General features: G+C 35.4%; 3 protein-coding genes and 2 non-coding genes across 5 annotated transcripts; 3 read left to right on the top strand and 2 right to left on the bottom strand.

Annotated features, from left to right (window-relative positions):
• Positions 1 to 1,443: 1,443 nt before the first annotated feature.
• On the top strand, positions 1,444 to 1,941 carry LOC138876437 (uncharacterized). Its single transcript, XM_070155357.1, has one exon. It carries the CDS (start codon positions 1,444 to 1,446, stop codon positions 1,939 to 1,941), a length of 498 nt encoding a protein of 165 aa, XP_070011458.1.
• A 2,951-nt stretch (positions 1,942 to 4,892) lies between these two features.
• Positions 4,893 to 4,965, bottom strand: TRNAA-AGC (transfer RNA alanine (anticodon AGC)). The gene has a single exon. It is a non-coding gene; the product is annotated as a tRNA-Ala (tRNA).
• An 844-nt stretch (positions 4,966 to 5,809) lies between these two features.
• TRNAL-UAA (transfer RNA leucine (anticodon UAA)) lies at positions 5,810 to 5,892 on the bottom strand. Its single transcript has one exon. It is a non-coding gene; the product is annotated as a tRNA-Leu (tRNA).
• Positions 5,893 to 12,542: 6,650 nt separating this feature from the next.
• On the top strand, positions 12,543 to 15,121 carry LOC104233132 (endoglucanase 1-like). The gene is made up of 6 exons (XM_009786457.2): positions 12,543 to 12,802; positions 12,904 to 13,314; positions 13,404 to 13,496; positions 13,731 to 13,892; positions 13,990 to 14,101; positions 14,352 to 15,121. The coding sequence occupies exons 1-6, from the start codon at positions 12,584 to 12,586 to the stop codon at positions 14,840 to 14,842; spliced, it is 1,488 nt and encodes a 495-aa protein (XP_009784759.1). The 5' UTR covers positions 12,543 to 12,583; the 3' UTR covers positions 14,843 to 15,121.
• A 3,516-nt stretch (positions 15,122 to 18,637) lies between these two features.
• LOC104233131 (protein BRANCHLESS TRICHOME) lies at positions 18,638 to 20,102 on the top strand. The gene has a single exon (XM_009786456.2). It carries the CDS (start codon positions 18,862 to 18,864, stop codon positions 19,870 to 19,872), a length of 1,011 nt encoding a protein of 336 aa, XP_009784758.1. The 5' UTR covers positions 18,638 to 18,861; the 3' UTR covers positions 19,873 to 20,102.
• Positions 20,103 to 21,329: the final 1,227 nt, after the last annotated feature.

The following is a 21,329-nucleotide window of genomic DNA, read 5'->3' as shown; positions in this document are numbered from 1 at the left end:
CACAATATTTAATTTTATTATATATAATAAAGAAATTTTTACAAAGTTGCCCTTTGAGTAAAGAATCTAGTAGTATTTGTTATATTTTTAATAATTAAATTAAAGTTAACAATATCATTTTATTGTTAATTAAAACAATTAAAAATTCAAATAAAATGAAACAGAGGAGTACTTTTTAATTGGTTAGTGCATACAAGGTATAAATCGAGACAATAGAAGAATTCGGGTACATCTTTTCACTTTCTAATTTCAGTTCTTCCCCTTCCTTCCCTAAATACCCAAAAAAAAAAAAGACAGCTTGTGTAGGTTCTCAATTCAGAAAAAAATGGGATACGTGCTAAGGGTGAGATTTGCATCGTTTTTCGCCGGTGCTGCGGTGGCGTCGGCCGTTGGTCTCTACGTGCTCCACAAGGATTATCAAACCGCCCACCACTCCCTCACTCAACAGGTTCTTTTGACTTTCAATCCACTTTCTCTCCTTTCTGATATGCTTTTTTTTTTTATATATATTTAAAGTACCGTGTTTTGTTTAATTTTGTAATGAAATGGGCCTGAATAAAGTGAAATGAATACGGAGGTTTTATATAGCTGATCTCGACTAGTTTCGGATTAAGGTGGAGTCAATTGAATTATGTTGATTGATTGAAATAACATTTTTTTTATTAACTGAGAAATGTGCTGTTTTCCAATTTCAAAATATGGTGGATAAAGCCTATGGGCTGCCCGTTACCTTTAACCCTTCTCTACTTAAATTGCAATTGGTTCACCAGCAAAGATTCAAACTTTTAATGTTTCTTTTGAAAATATAAGTAAATAGCTTCGAATTTTCTACATATCCTGATTCCTGAGTGTACTACATTTGTCGCTGAACCAAAGTCTGGGGCTTGATTGAAATAACAGACTACTGTGCTTAATTTGAAACAAATTAGGGAAACATAACCATTTCAAAACAAATTAGGAAAAATAAATCTCGGCTGAGGGTTTTAAGATGTAGTAACTGTTGGCTAAATTCCCAGCAAATATATTAAGCTTTTAAATCCACTCTGGTTAGCCTCTTTAATGCCATACGATGAAACTGTGGGAGAGGGTGGTGGAAGCGAGGGTGAGGAGGTCGGTGTCTATATCTGAGAACCAATTTGGATTCATGTCGGGTCGTTCAACTACGGAAGCTATTCATCTTATCCGGGGTACAGGGATAGGAGGAAGGATTTGCACATAGTGTTTATTGACCTAGAGAAAGCGTACGACAAGGTACCAAGGGAGGTTCTTTGGAGATGCTTGGAGGTAAAAAGTGTCCCGCTAGCTTACATTAGTGTGATTAAGGACATGTATGATGGAGACAAGACTCAGGTTAGGACACTATGAGGAGACTCGGAGCATTTTCCGGTGGTTATGGGGTTACACCAAGGATCTGCGCTCAACTCTTTCTTATTTGTTCTGGCAATGGACACACTGACACACCATATTCAAGGGGAGGTGCCATGGGGTATGTTATTTGCTGATGATATAGTTCTGATTGATGAGACACGAGGAGGTGTTGACGAGAGGCTGGAGGTTTGGAGACAGACTCTTGAGATCTATGAGGATGTCACACACCGTATAGGGGCAGGTTGGATGAAATGGAGGTTAACATCTGGCATTTTGTGTGACAAAAAGGTGCTCCGGGGACTTAAAGGCAAGTTTTACAGAGCGGTGGTTAGACCGACCATATTGTATAGGCCAGAATATTGGCCAGTTAAGCTTGCCCATATTCAGAAGATGAAAGTAGCAGAAATGAGAATGTTGAGATGTATGTGCGGGCACACGAGGTTGGATAAGATTAGGAATGAAGATATTCGAGCAAGGGTGGGCGTGGCTCCCATGGAAGACAAAATGCGGGAACTGAGGCTTAGATGGTTCAGGCACGTGCAGAGGAGAAGCCTAGATGCCCCGGTTAGGTGATGCGAGTCGTTGGCTCTGACAAGTATGAGGAGAGGTAAAGGGCATCCAAAGAAGTATTGGGGAGAGGTGATCAGGCAGGACATGACGCAACTTGAGCTCACCGAGGACATGGCCCTTGATAGAAAAGTATGGAGGGAGATTATTAGGGTTGAAGGTAAGTAGGTAGTTGACCGTTTTTCTACACTGTTCTGTGTGTAAGTCTAGTCGGTCAGTGTCGTGTTTTAGTATGCTAGAGGTTCGTGTTGTGCTCGTATTATTTTCTAGGACCTTGTCACTGCATTGATTATTGATATTGTGCTTTCAGGTATATTTTCTGACTCGTGGCTCGCTGGTACTATCTTTCTGGTTATGTTGTTGTTATTATTCTATTATCGCATCTCATCTTCTTGTGCCGAGGATCTATTCGGAAACAACCTCCCTGCCCCCAGGGTAGGGGTAAGGTCTGCGTATATACTACCCTCTCCAGACCCCACTTCTGAGATTATACTGGGTGGTTGTTGTTGTTGTTGTTGTTGTTGTTAGCCTCTTTAGTGTTTGCAAGACGAACGTGTTGATGTAAGATAGCTAGTGGCCTGGAGCATATTATTCTTGGATGGAATAAGAATACGATGGTTTTAGGTGGAGAAGATGGCGTTGATGGTGACTATAGTGGAAGGTGTATGGTGGAGCGGTGGTGTGGAAACGGAAGAGGGATCTGGCTAGGACGAAGGAACAGCGGGGGAATTTATGTTGAAATAGATTTTCTTTTTCCTTTTTTTTTCTTCTCAAGCCTCGTTTTAAAATAATTATGTGGGTCTAAATGTTGCATGTCCTTGTTTCGTTCGTAACTTTGCCACATCATCCCGTGTGAATTAAACGCATTTTAGTTTTTTGATTGGTTGTTAATGTGTTGTTCAATAGGTACATCTTGGACATGCGTTAGGTGTCTAGTAGGAAACAGACTCAGTTGAGGTGTCAAAATGAAATTATGTGCCAACTTTAGGAGGTTGTCTTGTATTTGGCCTAATTATTTACAAATGTGACCACTACTTGAATTCCTTTCACCATTCTCTTTTAGAACAATCTTGACTCGGTGGTCTATCGGAAACAACCTCTCTACTTTATCGGGTAGGGGTAAGGTCTGCGTACACCCTACCCTCCCCAGACCCCACTTGTGAGATTTTACTGGGTCGTTGTTGTTGTTATTCTCTTTTAGAACCACTAATGTTGGACTGCAGTCAGTGCACAAATAATTTTATAACTTGTTTTCAAAGTTTTGTGCTTGTTTTCTCAATTTCACTTTCCTTTCCCCAAAGTTAAAAACCAGTTCTTATCTTCTTAGCACAGTTTTATTCTTCTCTATTTCTACCATTAGTAGTCTTATAAGGATCATTTCAGTGGTCATGAGCATTTTGGGGGTTTAACGTCCAAAATAAGTGCAGCATTGATGGTAAAAGAGGTGAATCCACACCTAATAGACTAAGCAATTTAATCTTAAGAGATGCAAATTAGATTGAGGAGACATATCACGTAGCCTTGGTTAAGTAAAGTATGTTGCCCCAGCTGGACTAAATCTCTTCTGTCTACATGATATTCACTTTTTTCTAAATTCCAGATGAATGATGTTTATGAATCTCTGAATGGACGCATTTCCGCTTTGGAAAGGCTGAAAGAAGCTGATGCTGCAAAACACGGGGAAGCTACTGAGTAGAAGTTCTATGTGGTTCCCGATGGATACTTGTCCTGTTGAGACATCAAAATAGATTCCATAGGATGTAGTTGCTTCTGACTCCATTATGATGTATTTGATCTACTACATAAAGTTGAGCTTTTTCTTTTGTTTTGCTGTATGATGGGTCAAAAGGCACGGTTTTCTGGAAGCGGTAATGTGAACTTGAAGTCAATTTTGATTCTTTGCGTTTCTGAACCTATGAAATGTACTACTGCCCTTCTTTACAATAAGATTAAAGCTTGAACAACGAATTCCTCAGCTAGCTATTATTTGGATGATCATAGGCTAAAATGATCATTATTGGTGATTCTGGATATACCTTGAATCGCACTTGGCAGTTCTGTTTTGATAAATATTTCTTTAAGTATTTGCTGAGTTTTGTCTTCCATTGTCAATTCATTATTCAGAAAGTGGAGGTGATAAACTTGTACCTCTTAACATCTGATGCTTCTTCTGACCCGTTTCTGTTGCTAATAGATTGTTTCACTATGGGATGGTTCCGGGTTATTGATGCCTGGATAAATGTACCATCAGTTAAGGCCCCTAGGTTGTTCCTCTGGTTATTCATCTTTCTTTGCAACACCAATGTGGTTTAAACCATGCCCGAGCTTCTTAGGAAGCAAAACTGCAATTTCAATATTTTAGCATGTCTTTAGGTTTAAGCACAATAGTTGGTCATACCGAGCAATCAAGACTCTAGCTTATGAGAGCTTTCGGAGGAAACAAATTAGCAAAAGGGGTTAAGGTCCTAAATAAGTGCCTTCTGATTTCTGTGGTATAAGAAGTTATGAAACCTATTTACCAAACGGAAAAAAAAGGAGATGTGATGCGACACGTTTTGGATTGAAGGTTTCTTGAATAAAGGAGATGAGAAAGTATAATATGGATGTAAGATTAATTACTGCTGTCTACTTTTTTCTTCTTGGAGTCCTATTACAAATTACAAAGAGGGCTTGTAACTTAATCTGCTACCATGTGTTGTAACTTGGCTTTCTGAGCTGCTCTCTTCCCCTTATTATGGTAGCTTAATCATCCATGTTACTGAATTCGAGGTTAGAAACCTCAGATTACAATATTTACGCCAAAAAAAAGGAAAACAAGCAATCTTCATGTTTCAGTACGCCAATTCCTAATGTAAAGGTATGCCTGTACTGTACATAGTTGTGTGCAACATTTTTGAAATGCAAAGGTTCAGCAGCCAGCAGCATTTGCCCAGAAAAGAAAATCACAATAAATTGAATGGAGATGCGGGGTATCGATCCCCGTACCTCTCGCATGCTAAGCGAGCGCTCTACCATCTGAGCTACATCCCCTGCTTATATGATTAACTTTAAACAAATTGGAATTATGTCAAAAGCTGTCTATCTATGTGCGTAAGAATTACCGAGACCGGTGGATCTATATAACCCGAGAATAAAAGTTAAAGAAACTAAGTGCCTATTTGGACATAAAATTTGATGTAACATTTTTTTTAAAAAAAATTCACTTTTTTTCTAAATTAGCGTTTGTTCATAAAATTTCCAATTTTCACTTGAAGATGCATTTTGAAAATTTTCGAAAATTTGAAAAACTGCAAAAAGCTGTTTTTCAAAATTTTCACTCAAATGACTCACAAAACTTCAAAAACAACCAAAACTAAAATTTATGTCCAAACACAACTCTAAATTTCAAATACCATTTTCACCATTTTTTGGAATTTTACAATTCTTATGTCCAAAGCCTACTAAGTTTGAGAAAGGTCTTGTTCGAATTATACGAAGAGACGGAAACCATTGAATCATTTGGCTTCGCTTTGAAAATTGAGTGACAAGAATTTATCTTCACAAACATGCAAAACTTCTCCTAAGCTAATCAAAAATGAAAGAAACTACAAAAATGCTTATAAGTTGAAAAATCACAAGTTAGAAGTGACTAACTAGTTTTGACTTAAAAGCACTTTTATAATTTATCAAACAACTTAGATAAGTCAAAAAGTCGTGCTAGAAAGCTTTATTTCAGTTATTGATTGGTAATTCCTTGAAGTTAAAGCCATGGATGACATAGAAAAACCCACATAGATGTCATAGTGCAGATAATCCTAAAGTATTGGGAGGGGGAAAAAATTAAAAGAAAAAAGTTCTGTCATCCTAAGATTGGGAAAAACTTTATTTAATTATATGCTGGCTATGGGGTTCGAACCCATGCGCACTTATGTGCAGAAGATCTTAAGTCTTCCCCCTTAACCTCTCGAGCAAACCAGCTTATGTAGCCATCATCTGGTAGTATATTAATATAACAATAACAATCAAACTCCTGTTTATGTCAGGAATAAAAATAAAAATAAAAGATAATCAACCCGTTTTCTTTATAATAACATTGAAAATGATATTTGCTGCTCGTATTAACTGGAATGGAACAAATATAGGAGCTTTTCTAGCTTGTTAATTATGTTATACTCTTATTTGGACTACAAATTGAACTGCAAAATTTAACTCGTTTGATATGATACATAAAGGTACGTTGAAGATGAGCAAATAATGAATATAAGTAGCCATGAAAGAGACAAATATTTTTTATGTGAAGGAAATTGAGATATATAGTTTGTTCCTTAGCTACTCTATGCATGATTAGCGCGGGGATTTTGTTCAAATTAAAAGACTGATACTGTTTGTTACTTTAGACCTGTTACGATTTTTAGATGAACGAAGTCTATGCTATAAGGTTGAAGCAAGAGAAGAGTAAAGAACTATAATTGGTCTTTGTCTAATTTGGTAGAACATCTGAAAAAGCTGCAGAAATCAAGCCGCACAAGTCTGTCTTAATTAAAGCACAGGGCTAACACATGCTACATTACTTATTTTCTTCTTTCTTTGCCTAATTCAACAAGTAAGTCCATAGTAAATCCAAAAGATTAGAATTAGTGTGTCTATGCGCCTCCAATTTTCCTGTTTATTCATGTTTTAGTTGACAAATAAGTCAAAAAGACACATGCTCTCATGATTTCTCGCCGAAAACGTTCTTGTGAAAGAGATTAAGATGAAGGAAATGGAAACGATTTTTCAGATAGCCACTCTATGGAATGATGAGAATTTCTGACCTTTGATCAGTTTAAAAATTAAGTAGGCGTTTGGAATCTTAAACAAAAAATAGTTTTTAAAGTTGTGTTGAAAATAATTTTTGAAAGTTAAAATTGTGTTTGGATATGCAGTTTTCTTGAAAAAAAGTTGAAGTTTTGTGAGTGGAAGAAAAAATTTCACCCAAAAACTAGCCCAAATCAATTTTTGAAACTTGAAATTTTTTTATTAATTTTTTAAATAAACTGATCAAATTCCATGAACAATTAATGGTAAAAATTGCATGGGGCGCCCTATTTGGTCACCCCAGGGGCGTACGCAGAACTTTTTGCAAGCGATGTCATATTTAAAGAAGGAACAAATAGCCTAATTACTTATTATTTATTTTCTCCACAGTAAAAAATAGATTGGCCATTATTCCACTGGTTATAAGAATTTTTTGTTTAAAGGATCAAGAGTTCAAATCCTGCGCAACCTACTTTTTTTTCCAAACAAAATAAGCTTCAAAAATAGCCAAAAAAGAATTACTAAGGAGGATTGATCCCTAGACCTAGAAGAAATAAGGCAGGAACTAAACCACTGGAGCAAGAGTCCCAGAATGACCTAATATCTTTTTGAACCTCTGTATTGAAAAAGTTATAGCAAATTATGATAGTCGAGTTATACTTTCCATTTTTAATTACTCATAGTGAGAGAAGACGGAGCTGAAATTGTTCATATAGTGCATGATTGCTGAATCAAAGTAAATTTTTAGGTAATATTTGTAAACAAAAAGTTATTTTAATTGAAACAATTCATTTTCTTGCTTCCCAGAGCCTCTGAAATCTCCTAATATTGTGAAGAAATTCTTTTCTTTGAATGAAAGCCTCTAAATGTGTCTGAATCTTTTAATGTTTTAATGCTACACAAGCTTTCTTTTAATATTTTTTTTGTTCAAACAGTTATCATCAGCTGGAAGAATACTTGTAATAGCAAATGATGGTGTCTAGGATGCTTTGTCTGCATTATTAGCCAAGTAAAATATTAGTGCAAACAAAAACTTCAGCTCTAGAGCTGAAGTTCGACAGTTACAAAACAAAAACTTCAGCTCTAGAGCTGAAGGTTACAAACAAAAAGCCAGTTACAAATAAAAACGACAGTTACAAAACAAAAACTTCAGCTCTAGAGTTGAAGCTTACAAACAAAAAGCCAGTTACAAACAAAAACTTCAGCTCTAGAGCTGAAGCTTACAAACAAAAACTTCAGCTATAGAGCTGAAGTTCGACAGTTACAAAACAAAAACTTCAGCTCTAGAGCTGAATTTCAGGCCCGGCTACTAGAATGCTAAAGTTTTGCGTGATTGTCTTTGCTATTTCAGCCCCGTATGCTGAAGTTATGCGAAAAAGCGGGTACACTTGCAATTTTTTTGGTAATACGGACACAAGTTAAAACGTGACACAAAAAACGAGTATAGATGCAAATGCCCCCAATTAATGATTTCAACAAGATTTTGAAAAGAAAGTAAAAAATATCATTGTCCAAATAGGAGCTAAGTACTACTCCATATGGTATTATAATATTAACGGTTTTGCATACAACGACTTTAGTTAATGTGGATATATTTAAAATTTCCATCCGTTCCACTTGATGTGGATATATTTACTTGAGCATGAAAATTAAAAAATAGAAAATGACTTTTAAGTCAAATATATGTAAAGTACCAAAATTATCATTTTGAATCAGTGATGGTTAACTAGAATTTACATGTTTTTTCATTCTCTTTCTCCTTAAAAAGGAATGAACTTTTATATCAAGAGTATGTTAGGCAACAATCATGTTATTAAGAATAAAATGATAATACTAATATTAGTTGATATTTGAAAGATAAAAGTGCCTAACGCTTTGAAGACTTTAACAAAGTAAAAATATCAATTAATTAACCATGGTTATGTAATAAAAATGAATGTATACACATATGTTTTGTTTCATATGGTGTAAACATCCGATAACCAAGAGAGAGAGTAGTTTTAAGGACTATGGTTACGGTGTCAGTAAGGATTGGTTTCAATCACATGAATATATTGAGTAAACAGGTTAGGGAGCCAAACTTTTATATCTTTTTTGTTCCAAAGTGATGGCTTCTAGTCCTGTGCTCACCTCTATACTTTGTAGGGATATTGTATGTCTACATTAATTTGGGAATACACGTGAATGGAAACATAGTCTCGTGACTTAATGTGGACAGGAAACATACAAACACTAACGCCAAAACAACATTCCAAGTTTCTTTCTGACAAAGTCGCTATTTTGTTACTACTTTCCAACCCCTTTATTACGCTTCTTTATTTTCTTCCCACATTTACCAAATCACGCTTCAACTAGTTCTAGCATGTGTTTACATTAATTTGACGCTAACAAATGATTAATCCTAATTAACCATTTGCTTTTGCCCTTTTCACAACTCCGCTAATTCCATCTTTGGTTGCGGATTCTCGTAGTTATATAAACAACAACAACAACAACCCAGTGTATTCTCACAAATAGGATTTGAGGGGGTAGGATATACGCAGCCTTACCCCTATCCTAAAACGGTAGAGAAATTGTTTCTGATAGACCCTCGACTAAAGTAAAGATGGAAGAAGCACTGATATCCAGTAATAACCATACAAGATATTTAGAAAACTAAATCCAAAATAGCAAAAAAGAAGATGAAAGTGTTGGGATATATACTATTAACCATGAGTTTGATTTAGATATAGTATTTATTACGAAATAATTGTTTATTCAGTTTTAATAAAGTTTTAAATAGATCATATATTAGTCTGTATCTTTTGCTTATATAGTAGATGATTTAGTGTATATAGTTTAGCTTATATACGGAAGATTAAATCATCGGTTCTTATAAGTATAAAGTTTGAGTTCATAATCTAATGATGGAATTGGACAAACCATCAGGAATGATTGTAGCACAAGATTAAATATAATTTATCTTGATTATGGGAATGGTTTAATTCCAACTTCTTGTGCTAATACATTTTGTATGTATTGAACGAACCAGGTAGAGATAAGTATTTTATACTGATTTAAAAGAATAAACTCTCTAGCCATTAAATGTACTTATACTCTTAATCTTGATATAATTATTATTAGCTGTGTATATTATTATTGTTTTAATTTATTAAAAGGCGAGATTCTTTCGTGGGTCAATATGCCTGGTAAATTGGATAATAATAATGTACATTGGTGAAGTAATAGCTAGTTGATGGAATCCATGTCTCGGTTTAGAGATTGATGATACACCTTTATGAAAGCTTATAAGTTTTCATGTGTAAACCCGGCCGGTGGATTTTATATCCGACACATAAAATAAGTTAAGCGAAAGTCTAAAGGAAATAATCAATAAATTAAATCATCAGTAATTTAATTTACTTGATTAGTATCTGAATCTTAATATGGGGAGTTAAATAAGATTTAATGGATGAATTTCGAAATTGGATAAGGAGTGCAATTACGAATTTTTAGTGGAATAATTCATAATTAATTATGGTAGATATTAATTTCGAAAATTAGAAATTAATTCCATAATTGAAGCTTTGTTAATTAAATTATGTGGTCCCTACTGTGCCTAAATAATAGGAAATAAAGGAATCATTTTTCTGGTGGAAAAGAAAACCCAACAGGTTTTGGAAAAGGGTCTTAACCCTTAAAACTTGTGCTATAAATACATAAGTTTTTCCACCTAGAAGCAGTTGTACATGGTGGCTGAAATTTTTGAGCCAAGCTTTCCTAGAAATTTCGCCCACACGAAATTTCTATTTCCGGTATTATTTGGGTAACACAGTAGAAGACCGTGGAACGTTCGAGGATCACGATTGTGCGGGTGATGGAGATTCCATTGAGAAGTTATGGAACTGAAGACTCACGTGATAGAAGAGATATGTTCACGCTTCAAGAGGTAACCCGTAAACTCCGTATATACTAATTGTCTAGATTACACGTGATTTTGATACTGGGATTGCTTCCGCTGTTTATTATAATCCATCAGAAAGAAGTACTAATAACAAGTAATAATAGTGCCTCATAGTTATATAAGAGTACTAAATTACTTAGTTATAGAACGCCAATATATCATATAACTTATTCATTTAATACATAAAAGAAAATTTAAACAAAATGTCCCTGATAATAGGATAAATCCAAGGTACAAAGAGTACATTTTGGGCATATAAATTAAAGTGTATATGTGACGAAAGTCTCCTCATGACCTTATGAGACTTTAGCCCACTACGGTCTTCAACATGTTAAAAATTACTTAGCTCAGATGGCAAGTTCTGAATCAATGTGATTTTTGTTCGTAGATGAATGTATTTTAGTTGCCAAACCATTTAAGGTCCAACTACAAAGAGACTAAGTCTAACAAGACCAAATTTTTAAGCCTAACTTTCTACTGTCGTAATTTAAACACATACACAGAGCCAACGCAGCGGAAATTAAATAAGGAACGTACCTTCAGCCATAGTTGTTCAAGTGTTGTAGGGAATCACATTCGTAAAACATTTGCAGAAAACCTAGGAGCCTTCTAGCCTGTCTCTATCGTAGGATGTCAGACTGATGGAGTCACAGACGTATTTACAGGTAGGCTAGGGACTCTTAGGCAAATACTTTAGCCCTAGGGACTTCTCCATAAATTATAATTACCCTAGGAATTCTTAATATATGATAATTTCTTTCCATCAAAGAAACTACCATATATGCATAACTAAGAATATTATCTGATATATTATTTTCTTTGGGAGACAAGGTAAATAATTTATTACCTTATATGTGAGTCACATTAAAAGTCTCTAGAAAAGAGGATAATTTCTAACATCTACTCCGCCAAAGCACATTATTATTATCTGTGCAAATTAGGTTTTTTTTTCTTTCTAAATTCATCGTGGAATAAAGTATTTCAACATATTTAAATCAGGTCGTGAATGCATAGGGTCTAATCTCCAATGAAAATGAAGTCTAACGGCGGAAAAAAATGTGAGTAAAAATAGTTATACACGAGATTTAACAGTAAGAATATTGAGTAGTCCATTCTTGTCGTCATTGTCTTTATGTCAACACTCCAAAACAGATATAAAAAAATTTGTGCTTTCTCACCCTCCACTGCTACCTTTTGATTACTTTTAGCTCTTTTCTTGCAATAAATTCGTCTCATTTGTCGCAGTTGATCCCGTGAATGATACTCTATGCTTCCACCACTTATTTAATAAATAAATAAATAAGCGGAAAAAGGGTCAAATATACTCATATACTATCAGAAAATATTTAAGTATATTATTCGTTATACTTTGAATCTAAATATACGCCTATCGTTATATTATTGATTCCAATATACCCCTTTTCTGTTAAGTTTGTCCAAAGTGGACATCCAATCCTATGTGACATTGATATTTGATGAGGTGGATGTCAACATGACTTGCCATCTAAGCGCCTCTAACCCATTTTACCCCTCCCTTCTATTTTTTTCCACCACTAAAATTTCCTTTTCTTCCACCACTATTGCCACCATTACCGCTACTTTCAAATTTTAGTCTTTTATATATGAATTAGGGGCACTGAGATGGCGTGTCACATGGCATTCACCTCATCAAATATCAGTGTCACATAGGATTGGATGTCCACCTTCAAAAAACTTAACAGAATATGTGTATATTTGAACCAAATAGTATTATGACAAAGGTATATTTAAACCTTTTATCATACTTTTCAGGTAAATAAATAAGTAAACCTTCTAAGAACTCTACAACGACCAACGAACTCTCAACTACCAACTAAATTACTATATAAACGGGTGCTTCCCTCCAATATAACTCAAAACTTTCGAGCTAGCCATAGTAGTATAACATAAATGGCCCATCCTATAAACATGCTGATTTTATGCTTCACCTTCTTCCTCTTACTTAACCTTTCTCATAATTTTGCCTTTGCTTTCACTTCTCAAGATTACTCTGTTGCTCTTGAGAAATCAATTCGCTTTTTTGAGGGACAGAGGTCGGGAAAGCTGCCTGCAAATCAACGCCTTAAATGGAGGGGTGATTCTGGCTTGTCCGATGGTTCCGGTTACCATGTATAATCCTTAGATATTCTAACATTATTAATTGGTCCACTAATTTCTACTACATTTTAATGATAACACGACTAATTACTAACTGCTTTTGTTGGTTTTAGGTTGACCTAGTAGGAGGATATTATGATGCAGGGGACAATATTAAGTTTGGGCTGCCGATGGCATTTACAACAACTCTACTAGCATGGAGTGTAATCGAATTTGGAAATTCCATGCACGGCCAACTTGAAAATGCTAAAGAAGCGATTCGTTGGAGTACTGATTATCTTCTTAAAGCAGCTACAGCGAGCCCCAACACGCTATACGTGCAAGTAGGAGATCCAAACGAAGATCACAAGTGTTGGGAAAGACCTGAGGATATGGACACACCGCGCAATGTGTACAAAGTATCGCCACAAAATCCAGGTTCTGATGTTGCAGCTGAAACTGCTGCTGCTTTGGCTGCTGCCTCTATTGTGTTCAAAGATTCTGATCCTTCTTATTCTTCTAAATTATTGCATACTGCACAACAGGTAACTAGCATTGTCCTGCACATTTCTCTTCTTTTGTGATTCTTATGCATTATATGTATATTCTAACAGATTTGACTTGCGTGTTACAGGTGTTTGATTTTGCGGACAGGTATAGAGGTTCTTATAGTGATAGTCTCAGCTCAGTGGTCTGCCCATTTTATTGCTCTTACTCTGGATACCATGTAAGATGAAACATTAGTTGATACTATAGTTATAGTCCGTTTATTAAAAGTAGCTGATAAGCATCGACTGCTGAGAAGTATTTTTAAGTGCAACAAATAATTTATGTAAGTAGTTACATGTCAGAATAAGAATACTGAAACTGATAATAAGCAGTATAGTAAATACCGTACCTATTAATTTCATAATGTAACTCTTATTGATGTTTGACCATAAATACATTATGAAATATTCAGGATGAACTTTTGTGGGGAGCATCATGGCTTCATAGAGCTTCACAAGATGCTTCCTATCTTGCTTATATTCAATCAAATGGCCAAACTTTGGGAGCTACTGAAGATGATTATTCCTTCAGTTGGGATGACAAGAGACCTGGAACCAAAATTGTCCTCTCAAAGGTTCTTTTAATTATTTTCTTTTAGCCTCAGTCCAACTTTAAACTTTTCAGCCATAATTAAACTCACTCATTTTCCCCTCCCCTGCTAATTTTAACAGGACTTCTTGGAAAAGAGTACTCAAGAATTCCAAGCATACAAAGTTCACTCAGACAACTATATCTGCTCTTTAATTCCAGGTTCACCTAGCTTTCAAGCTCAGTATACCCCAGGTCAGTAGTTGCATTTTCCTTCACCTTTTTGGCATGATTTTTTAGGACACGTAGAGAGCCAGCAATTATCAACATTACTTAAGTTTCGGGTACTAATAACAACAACAAACCCATTGAAATCCTACAAGTGGGGGTTTGGGGAGGGTACTGTATATGCAGACCATACGCCTATCTTATGAGGGTAGTGTGTACGTAAATCTTACCTCTAACTTAAATTTTGGGTACTAACGTCCGAGAGAAATGTCTGCAGGGGGGCTTCTATTTAAAGGAAGTGCAAGCAATCTCCAATACGTAACATCATCATCATTTCTCCTATTAACCTATGCCAAATACTTGAAGACAAATGGAGGAGCTGTCTCATGTGGAGCTTCAAGATATCCGGCAGAGAAGCTAGTTGAACTCGCAAAAAAACAAGTAGACTACATATTAGGAGATAATCCAGCAAGAATATCGTACATGGTTGGTTTCGGACAGAGGTATCCGCTACGTGTGCACCATAGAGGTTCATCTCTACCTTCAGTGCATACACATCCTGGTCACATTGGCTGCAACGACGGATTCCAGTCTTTGAACTCGGGCTCGCCTAATCCAAACATTCTTGTCGGAGCCATCGTAGGTGGTCCTGACAGTAAAGATAACTTCGAAGACGACAGGAATAATTATGAGCAATCAGAGCCTGCTACATATATTAATGCACCACTAGTTGGAGCTCTTGCTTTCTTATCTGCAGAATCTATCTAAGCAGTATATTGGATAACATATTTGGTTGACTGGAGTTCAGCCTTTGGTCTTGTAGCAGAGGAAGTGGATCGGGAAATCCATATGGTCCTATGGCCGCTCAAGATAATTGTGACAAGAAAGTTACACTAGATATTCGGATTTTATGTTCTTATTTTTACTTTTATGCATTCAGCATGTAAACATGAGATTTCCAGAGGGATTCTTGACCCTTAAAATGCTTGAAATGAATTTTCGGATGACTGCTAAATTGATATCTTATTATTAAGTTTGGCTTTCTAACTCTTTGTGTGTCATATGTACAAGCCTCATAACGGTATTCCTTGCTCAAGTTAGGTTTTGTCCCTTTATGATGCCAAATTCATAACTCCACATTGGTTGAACCTAAGTGTTCATTTAAATTAGTTTAACTGTAAACTCTAGCACCAACAGTTTTCAACACTAATGGAGTATCACCATTTTTAACTCAATGGATAATGGTTGGTGATTTGAGGTATTTTAGTATCAACTCATTGTACTTTTGAAACAATTGATTCAAAGGTTATTATTTTAGTGAATTTTTACATGTATACTTATATTATATGTAAAAAAAATACTGGACGCACTTGGACCTAGACCTATCAAATGGGCCGGGTCAACCCATGAGCAGGCCCAAATAACCCATCAAAATGGACCCCTCAACTGGCCTACGACCCGCTAACCCCTAACTGGACCAACCAATTAATCTAGGGGGTTTGGGCCGGGCTGTAATATTTTAACTCATTGAACCGAAACGACCATAACCGATAGTTGACTTGCGGTTCAATCGGCCCAGACCGACCCGATAAGCCATTAATTTTCTATATAAGTACACCTATTTAAAAAAAGAAGAAACTAAATTCCTTCAACCCCCATTTCCCATTCTCTAATTCCGTATGCTACTCAAATTTTAATGTTAATAAAGTATAATTTTTCTTTCATTTTTATTCTAATAAATTTCAAGAGTTCATATATTACTTTCCAGTTCGTATATGTATAAAGTATTAAATTTTTATCATTTGTTAATCATGAGATCCTGTGTTTGCTTCATTTTGTTCTTAAGTATTTTAAATTTGAAGTAATTCAATTTGTAAGAAATAGAATTTACGTTTATATTCAAAAATTAGAAGTCAAATTTGAAAAATTAGTAAAAGTAAGCTTTTCGTTGATTTGATCTCTTTTATCCTACTAAGTTTTATTTTTCAAGGATTTGCACTTAATTGTATAACACAATTTAAAATATTAGATATTGGGCTATAGATTTGCAAAGTGATATCTAGGCTATTATATTGCAAGTCACGTGTGTGAGTTGTATTTATGTAAAATTATCTCATTAATGGGTCAAACTCAGATCCCCTATAAGAAAGTGAATCGGACCAGTCCGGTTAAAGACACACGGGTTAAGTGTTAACGATCCAGATCGCATCGGGTCGACCCATTTAACAAATTTACTTGGACGTATAAAAGCTATGCTCCATCGGCCTCTGATCTTGTGGTTGTGGATATCCTGCTTAGGGGTAATATCATGGTATAACCAGTTTTTGGACTGGTCATTCAAAAATAGCTAGCATTTACGAAGTTAATGAAAAGTAGCCACTATTTTGCTGCAACAGAGATCGATCCAGCATAATATATTGGAGTTCGGTGCATCTGTGTATGAACTCCAGCATATTATGCTGGACCGGTATACTTTGCTGACTCCAGTATAATATACTGGAGACTAGAGCACCGATGCTCCAAACTCCAGTATATTATACTGGACAATTATACTTGCTGGAACTCCAGTATATTATGCTGGAGTTTTAGTGTACTTATGCTAGAGTTCAAACATACTTATGCTGGAACTCCAGTATAATATACTTGCGTATTTTCCGGATTTTGAACAGTGTTTTCGCTCAGATTTATCTTTACATGAAAAGTAGCTAAATTTCGATTATTTTTGAAACTGGGCTATATTTGAACGACCCGTTGTAAATCTGGCTATTTTTGAATTTCTCCCTCGTGCTTATGTATAGAATGACTATTGACTTCAAGCCAGTAATGCTGGGGCTATTGACATCCTCTCTGGCCCTAATGGACATTGAACTTGTTTATGGAACATATTCCTAGTCCCCTACTGTAGACCTTTAGTGAGTGTGGCATTTTAAGGGGCTATTCCTCTTTCTTATTTATAAGCTTGTTCTTGATTTCTCCATTTTTCTCCGGTTCATTCTGTCATCATCATATCAAGTTAAAAAGATAACGAAAAACACATCAATTGAGTTACATTTCCCCGATAACAACTTCACCATAGATATCATTTCTAGGTACATTTTTATGTATAAAACTTTAGTAGAATAGAAGAATTTGTACTATGCAACAATCATTTTTTTTCTTCAATCTAATTAGCGCCACTTATTGCTACTCTCTTTTGATATGCGGCTAAGTTTTATCGGTCCAAATCTAACTCCAAGTGCATTGTATCATGAGTGTCTCTTTCCGATTAATCGCATGTTTCGCTAGGCTTATCTAAAGTTAAAAGTATTTTATTTTTTTTAAAGTTGAAATGTTTGGCCAAGTTTTTATAAGAAAAACAAAAGTGTTTTTGAGTAGAAGCAAAATCAATTTTGGATAAGCAGAAAAAAGTAACTTCTTTTCAAAAGAACTTTTTTGAGAACCACTTCTGAGAAAAATACACTTAGAAGCACTTTTAAAAGTTTGGTCAAACATTAATTGCTGCTCAGAAGTATTTTTCAAATTAATTAGTCAAACACAAACTGCTTCTATTGCCCCTCCACAAAGTTGCTGTGTTCTGGACAAGTATTCTTGCAAAATACATCACCACGGCCCTGCACATGCTAACAAGTTTATTGCCTAAGTATTGGTGATTGAACCAAGTGTTAAATCACGCTAATGAAGGAAGACGACACAGAAGAAACACAAAGGGAGACCATCCATGTGGAAAATTTGTACAATCATTAGACAACTATTTGGACCCCTCCCTCAATCCTCTTATCACTATAATCATATGACTTTACCCTTTTCTCGCTAAAAGCTCCATAGGACAGAGCATCCTGAGTTGTAATAGACAAAATTATCCTACATGCCATTTGATCAAGATAAAACTGCTCTCTTTATTCATCTCGCACGCAAGAGCGAAGCTACATGTCTTAAAGGATGGTCAATTGACACGTCGTTGAAAAATTACACTGACGTATAAAGATATATAACATACATTGAACATCATTTATTGGAATTCTTTTTTATTTCTTTCAAGTTTGAACACCCCTAGAGAAATTCATTACTTTGCCCACGATCACACAAAAAGTAACTATTTATGTGCGTCTACCTCAGGACCAGAAGTATGATATTATAGCTTTTTATAATAATAAGAGTGTTCTGTTTTGTAATACTAATGCAATTACAGTTGAGGCAGATTTGAATGAAAGATTCTTAAATAATGAAACATGATTGCAAATCACGTAAATCATTGCTTTAATAGTATCGTCAAAGCGAAGCATCCTATGGTTCTTGGAATATGCAGTCTCTTTTACTCCATTTCTAATTAAGAGACATAACAATTTGCTACCACCAAATTCCATGTCACAAGCTATGTATGAAAATATTAAAATCATTTCAATTTACAATATGATCAAGAAAATATACAACCGAAGAGAGTGAAAGAGTGATGTAAAGGGGGTGTGGGGTGGGTTGTTGGTGGGGGGGGGAGGACTAAGTGAGAAAGTGGGCACCTCTATAAGTGACATTAAATAGCAGAGGTACATGTGAGGCTGAACATCTTTTTCCACTTTTTACAATTTTTAGCAGCTGAAAGGGCAATAAGATAGAACATCATGACCCTACTCCTATTATATTAAAAGGTTGTAATAAAGCAAAAGCAAGAAAGTTAGCTCAAATGGATTAGAAAAAGCAAGGAGTGCACAGCAGCAAAGGTGATATAGAAAAGCAAGAAACTCCCCACCTTCTACTAAAAGGCTAAAATACAGTCCCAATTGGAAGAGAAGATGATGATGATCAGAAACCAAGAAAATCCCAGAAATAAGTCCTTTGGTATCTCAGATGATCACATTATCCCTACTTCTATATGTCCAACCTGGAAACTGTACGAGAACCCTTTCTATAATTCACAAAAGCAACGTCACAACCCCACAATTCCACATCAAGAAGAAACCAACCACACTCTATTCAAAAGTCATAACAATAAGCAAATTCATCGACTAAACCTCCCCATATCTGCTAGGAAAATTGCAGCATCTTTTTGGGATCTTACCTTTATTAGACCTTTCATGGATTCGGAGCTTGAAATGTCTCGAGCCCAAATCGCTGAATTGAAGGCTAAGTTAGAACATGAGCGAAAGGCACGTAGAAAGTTGGAATCAATGAACAAGAAGATTGCAAGAGAGTTGTCTGAAGAGAGAAAAGGGAGAGAAGCATTGGAGCGAGTCTGTGAAGAACTTGCCAATCATATATCGTTGGATAGAGCAGAGATCAGTCGATTGAGGAAAGAAACGGAAGAAGAGAGGAAAATGCTAAGAATGGCTGAGGTTATGAGAGAGGAACGAGTCCAAATGAAGCTTAATGATGCTAAATTTTTATTAGAAGAGAAGTTGTTAGAATTGGAAGAAACTAAAAAAATGTTGCCATCTAATGCCAAGACTGAAGCCAAAATTCAACAAGACATGAACCATAACATCTCATCAGCTGCATGTGATCAAGAAACAAAGAAAAGGTGTGAAATAGTTGATCAGAAGTCCATTTGCAATAGTACAAGTCAGGGAAACAGTGCTTCTTTTAATTACCAAGTGACAATTCATAGAAGAAACCAATCACCAGAACCTGAAAATCCACATATCAAACGAGGGATCAAAGGATTTGTCGAATTTCCAAAGGTTGTCCGAGCCATTAGTTCTAAGAGCAGACATTGGGGTACAAAATTGGAGTGTCAAAAGGCTCAGCTAAGGATATTACTGAAACAGAAGTGTCCTATTCGATCCAATGGTCTAATGACAAGCTAATATGCATAAAGTTTGTAACTTTGGTGTGCCATTTTTTTTCTTCTTTAAGTCTTGATTGAATTTTCTCTTAGGCCTAGAGCGAGAATATATTGTTTTCGTGATATATGAGTTTATGTGATTTTGTTATAATGTAAATGTAAAATCTTATATGAAGTATGATCTATAGTTCACTTGGAAGCTAGATGATCATGGTTGTACCCTTGGTATCATACTATCATTATTGGAGCGGACTATGGACTCATACACATATTATTATTAACATATTCAACTATTCATCTTACAACTGAATGTCCTAAAAATGGCTCATAATTTACTTGGATCTTGTGGAGAAAAAACTGTGTTTTTTATTGTTGCCATTTAAATAAAAGTAACAATAAAGAGAATGAATATGATTGATGAGGTAATAGTAGCATATATATTCTAAACGGGGGAAATTTCGACATTTCCAGATGAGCAATTGTTAGTTTCATCATTAAGCAAGGTGTCATCATTTAAGTAGCCCCAAGCATCATTGCCGACGCTATTCTTTTTGTTGGTGCAATTTCTAGAAGGAAGAAATACTTACCCGTTAATGATGAATGTGGTAAAAACTAGAGTTGAGGTCATATACTCGTTATAATGTCAATTTTGCATCACTCGCATAGTTTATTACTACTACCGTACTTGGGATGTACATTGTTCGTTAGGATGTAAATGATACATCTAGCGCCAATTAGACTCAATTCTTGACTAGTTCGATTTTTTTTTCATTAAGGGAAGAAGGATTGTAAATACTACCCTATGAATTTGAATTAGAATAGGAATTTTTAAAAATGGTAGGTGTATTCTGAAAGTACAGGGGGGATTGCATATTTTTAAACTTAATCGGTTATTAGTTGACTAGTTTATCAAATAGTCGACTAGATGTAATAACCTAACAATTATAATGACAGAAAGTAAGATGCAGAAAGTAAATGCAAGAATTAAAGACACCGGAATTTTATACTGGTTCGGATTCAATGTGAATCCTAGTCCAGTCCCCTTGGGTTGCAAGAGAGTTCTCTTTAGTAAATGTGTTTCTCCGAGTACAGTGGAAATGACTTGATAATATAGTTCCTCTAACACTCGTTTCTTTTTGATACAATGTCTCACCAGTGTTATACTCTCCGTTTTCTCTAACTTGTTACATAGCAGATCTTAGTGAACTACAATGTTTGTTTGCAGTAGAACAAAGAGAGGGTTTTTTGGTTCGATCATAGTATATGTGTCTAAGGTTTAAAGCTGGGTATAAATACTTTGGTGAAGGTCGAGGCTTGACAACCCAAGAGATTTGATCCTTGGAAAGAGATTGATTCTTTCCAAGAATAAGATAGCTAGTCGTTGCTCTTCCTTGATATCCTTCCTTTATCAGTTGTATATAATGAAGGCTTGCTCCTTGATTGTTGGTCTTTTCGAAATTAGCCGCTTATCAATCTTTA

Source organism: Nicotiana sylvestris, chromosome 8 (assembly GCF_000393655.2).
Source record: "Nicotiana sylvestris chromosome 8, ASM39365v2, whole genome shotgun sequence".
Taxonomy (NCBI): Eukaryota; Viridiplantae; Streptophyta; class Magnoliopsida; order Solanales; family Solanaceae; genus Nicotiana; species Nicotiana sylvestris.
This window is presented reverse-complemented; position numbering and strand designations above follow the sequence as displayed.

Coding starts and splice junctions, on each gene's coding strand:
- LOC104233132 (XM_009786457.2), top strand. CDS start 12,584: ATGGCCCATCCTATAAACATGCTGATTTTATGCTTCACCTTCTTCCTC. Junction 13,497..13,730: donor GCTCTTACTCTGGATACCAT/GTAAGATGAAAC, acceptor TGAAATATTCAG/GATGAACTTTTGTGGGGAGC. Junction 13,893..13,989: donor CCAAAATTGTCCTCTCAAAG/GTTCTTTTAATT, acceptor TAATTTTAACAG/GACTTCTTGGAAAAGAGTAC.
- LOC138876437 (XM_070155357.1), top strand. CDS start 1,444: ATGGACACACTGACACACCATATTCAAGGGGAGGTGCCATGGGGTATG.
- LOC104233131 (XM_009786456.2), top strand. CDS start 18,862: ATGATGATGATCAGAAACCAAGAAAATCCCAGAAATAAGTCCTTTGGT.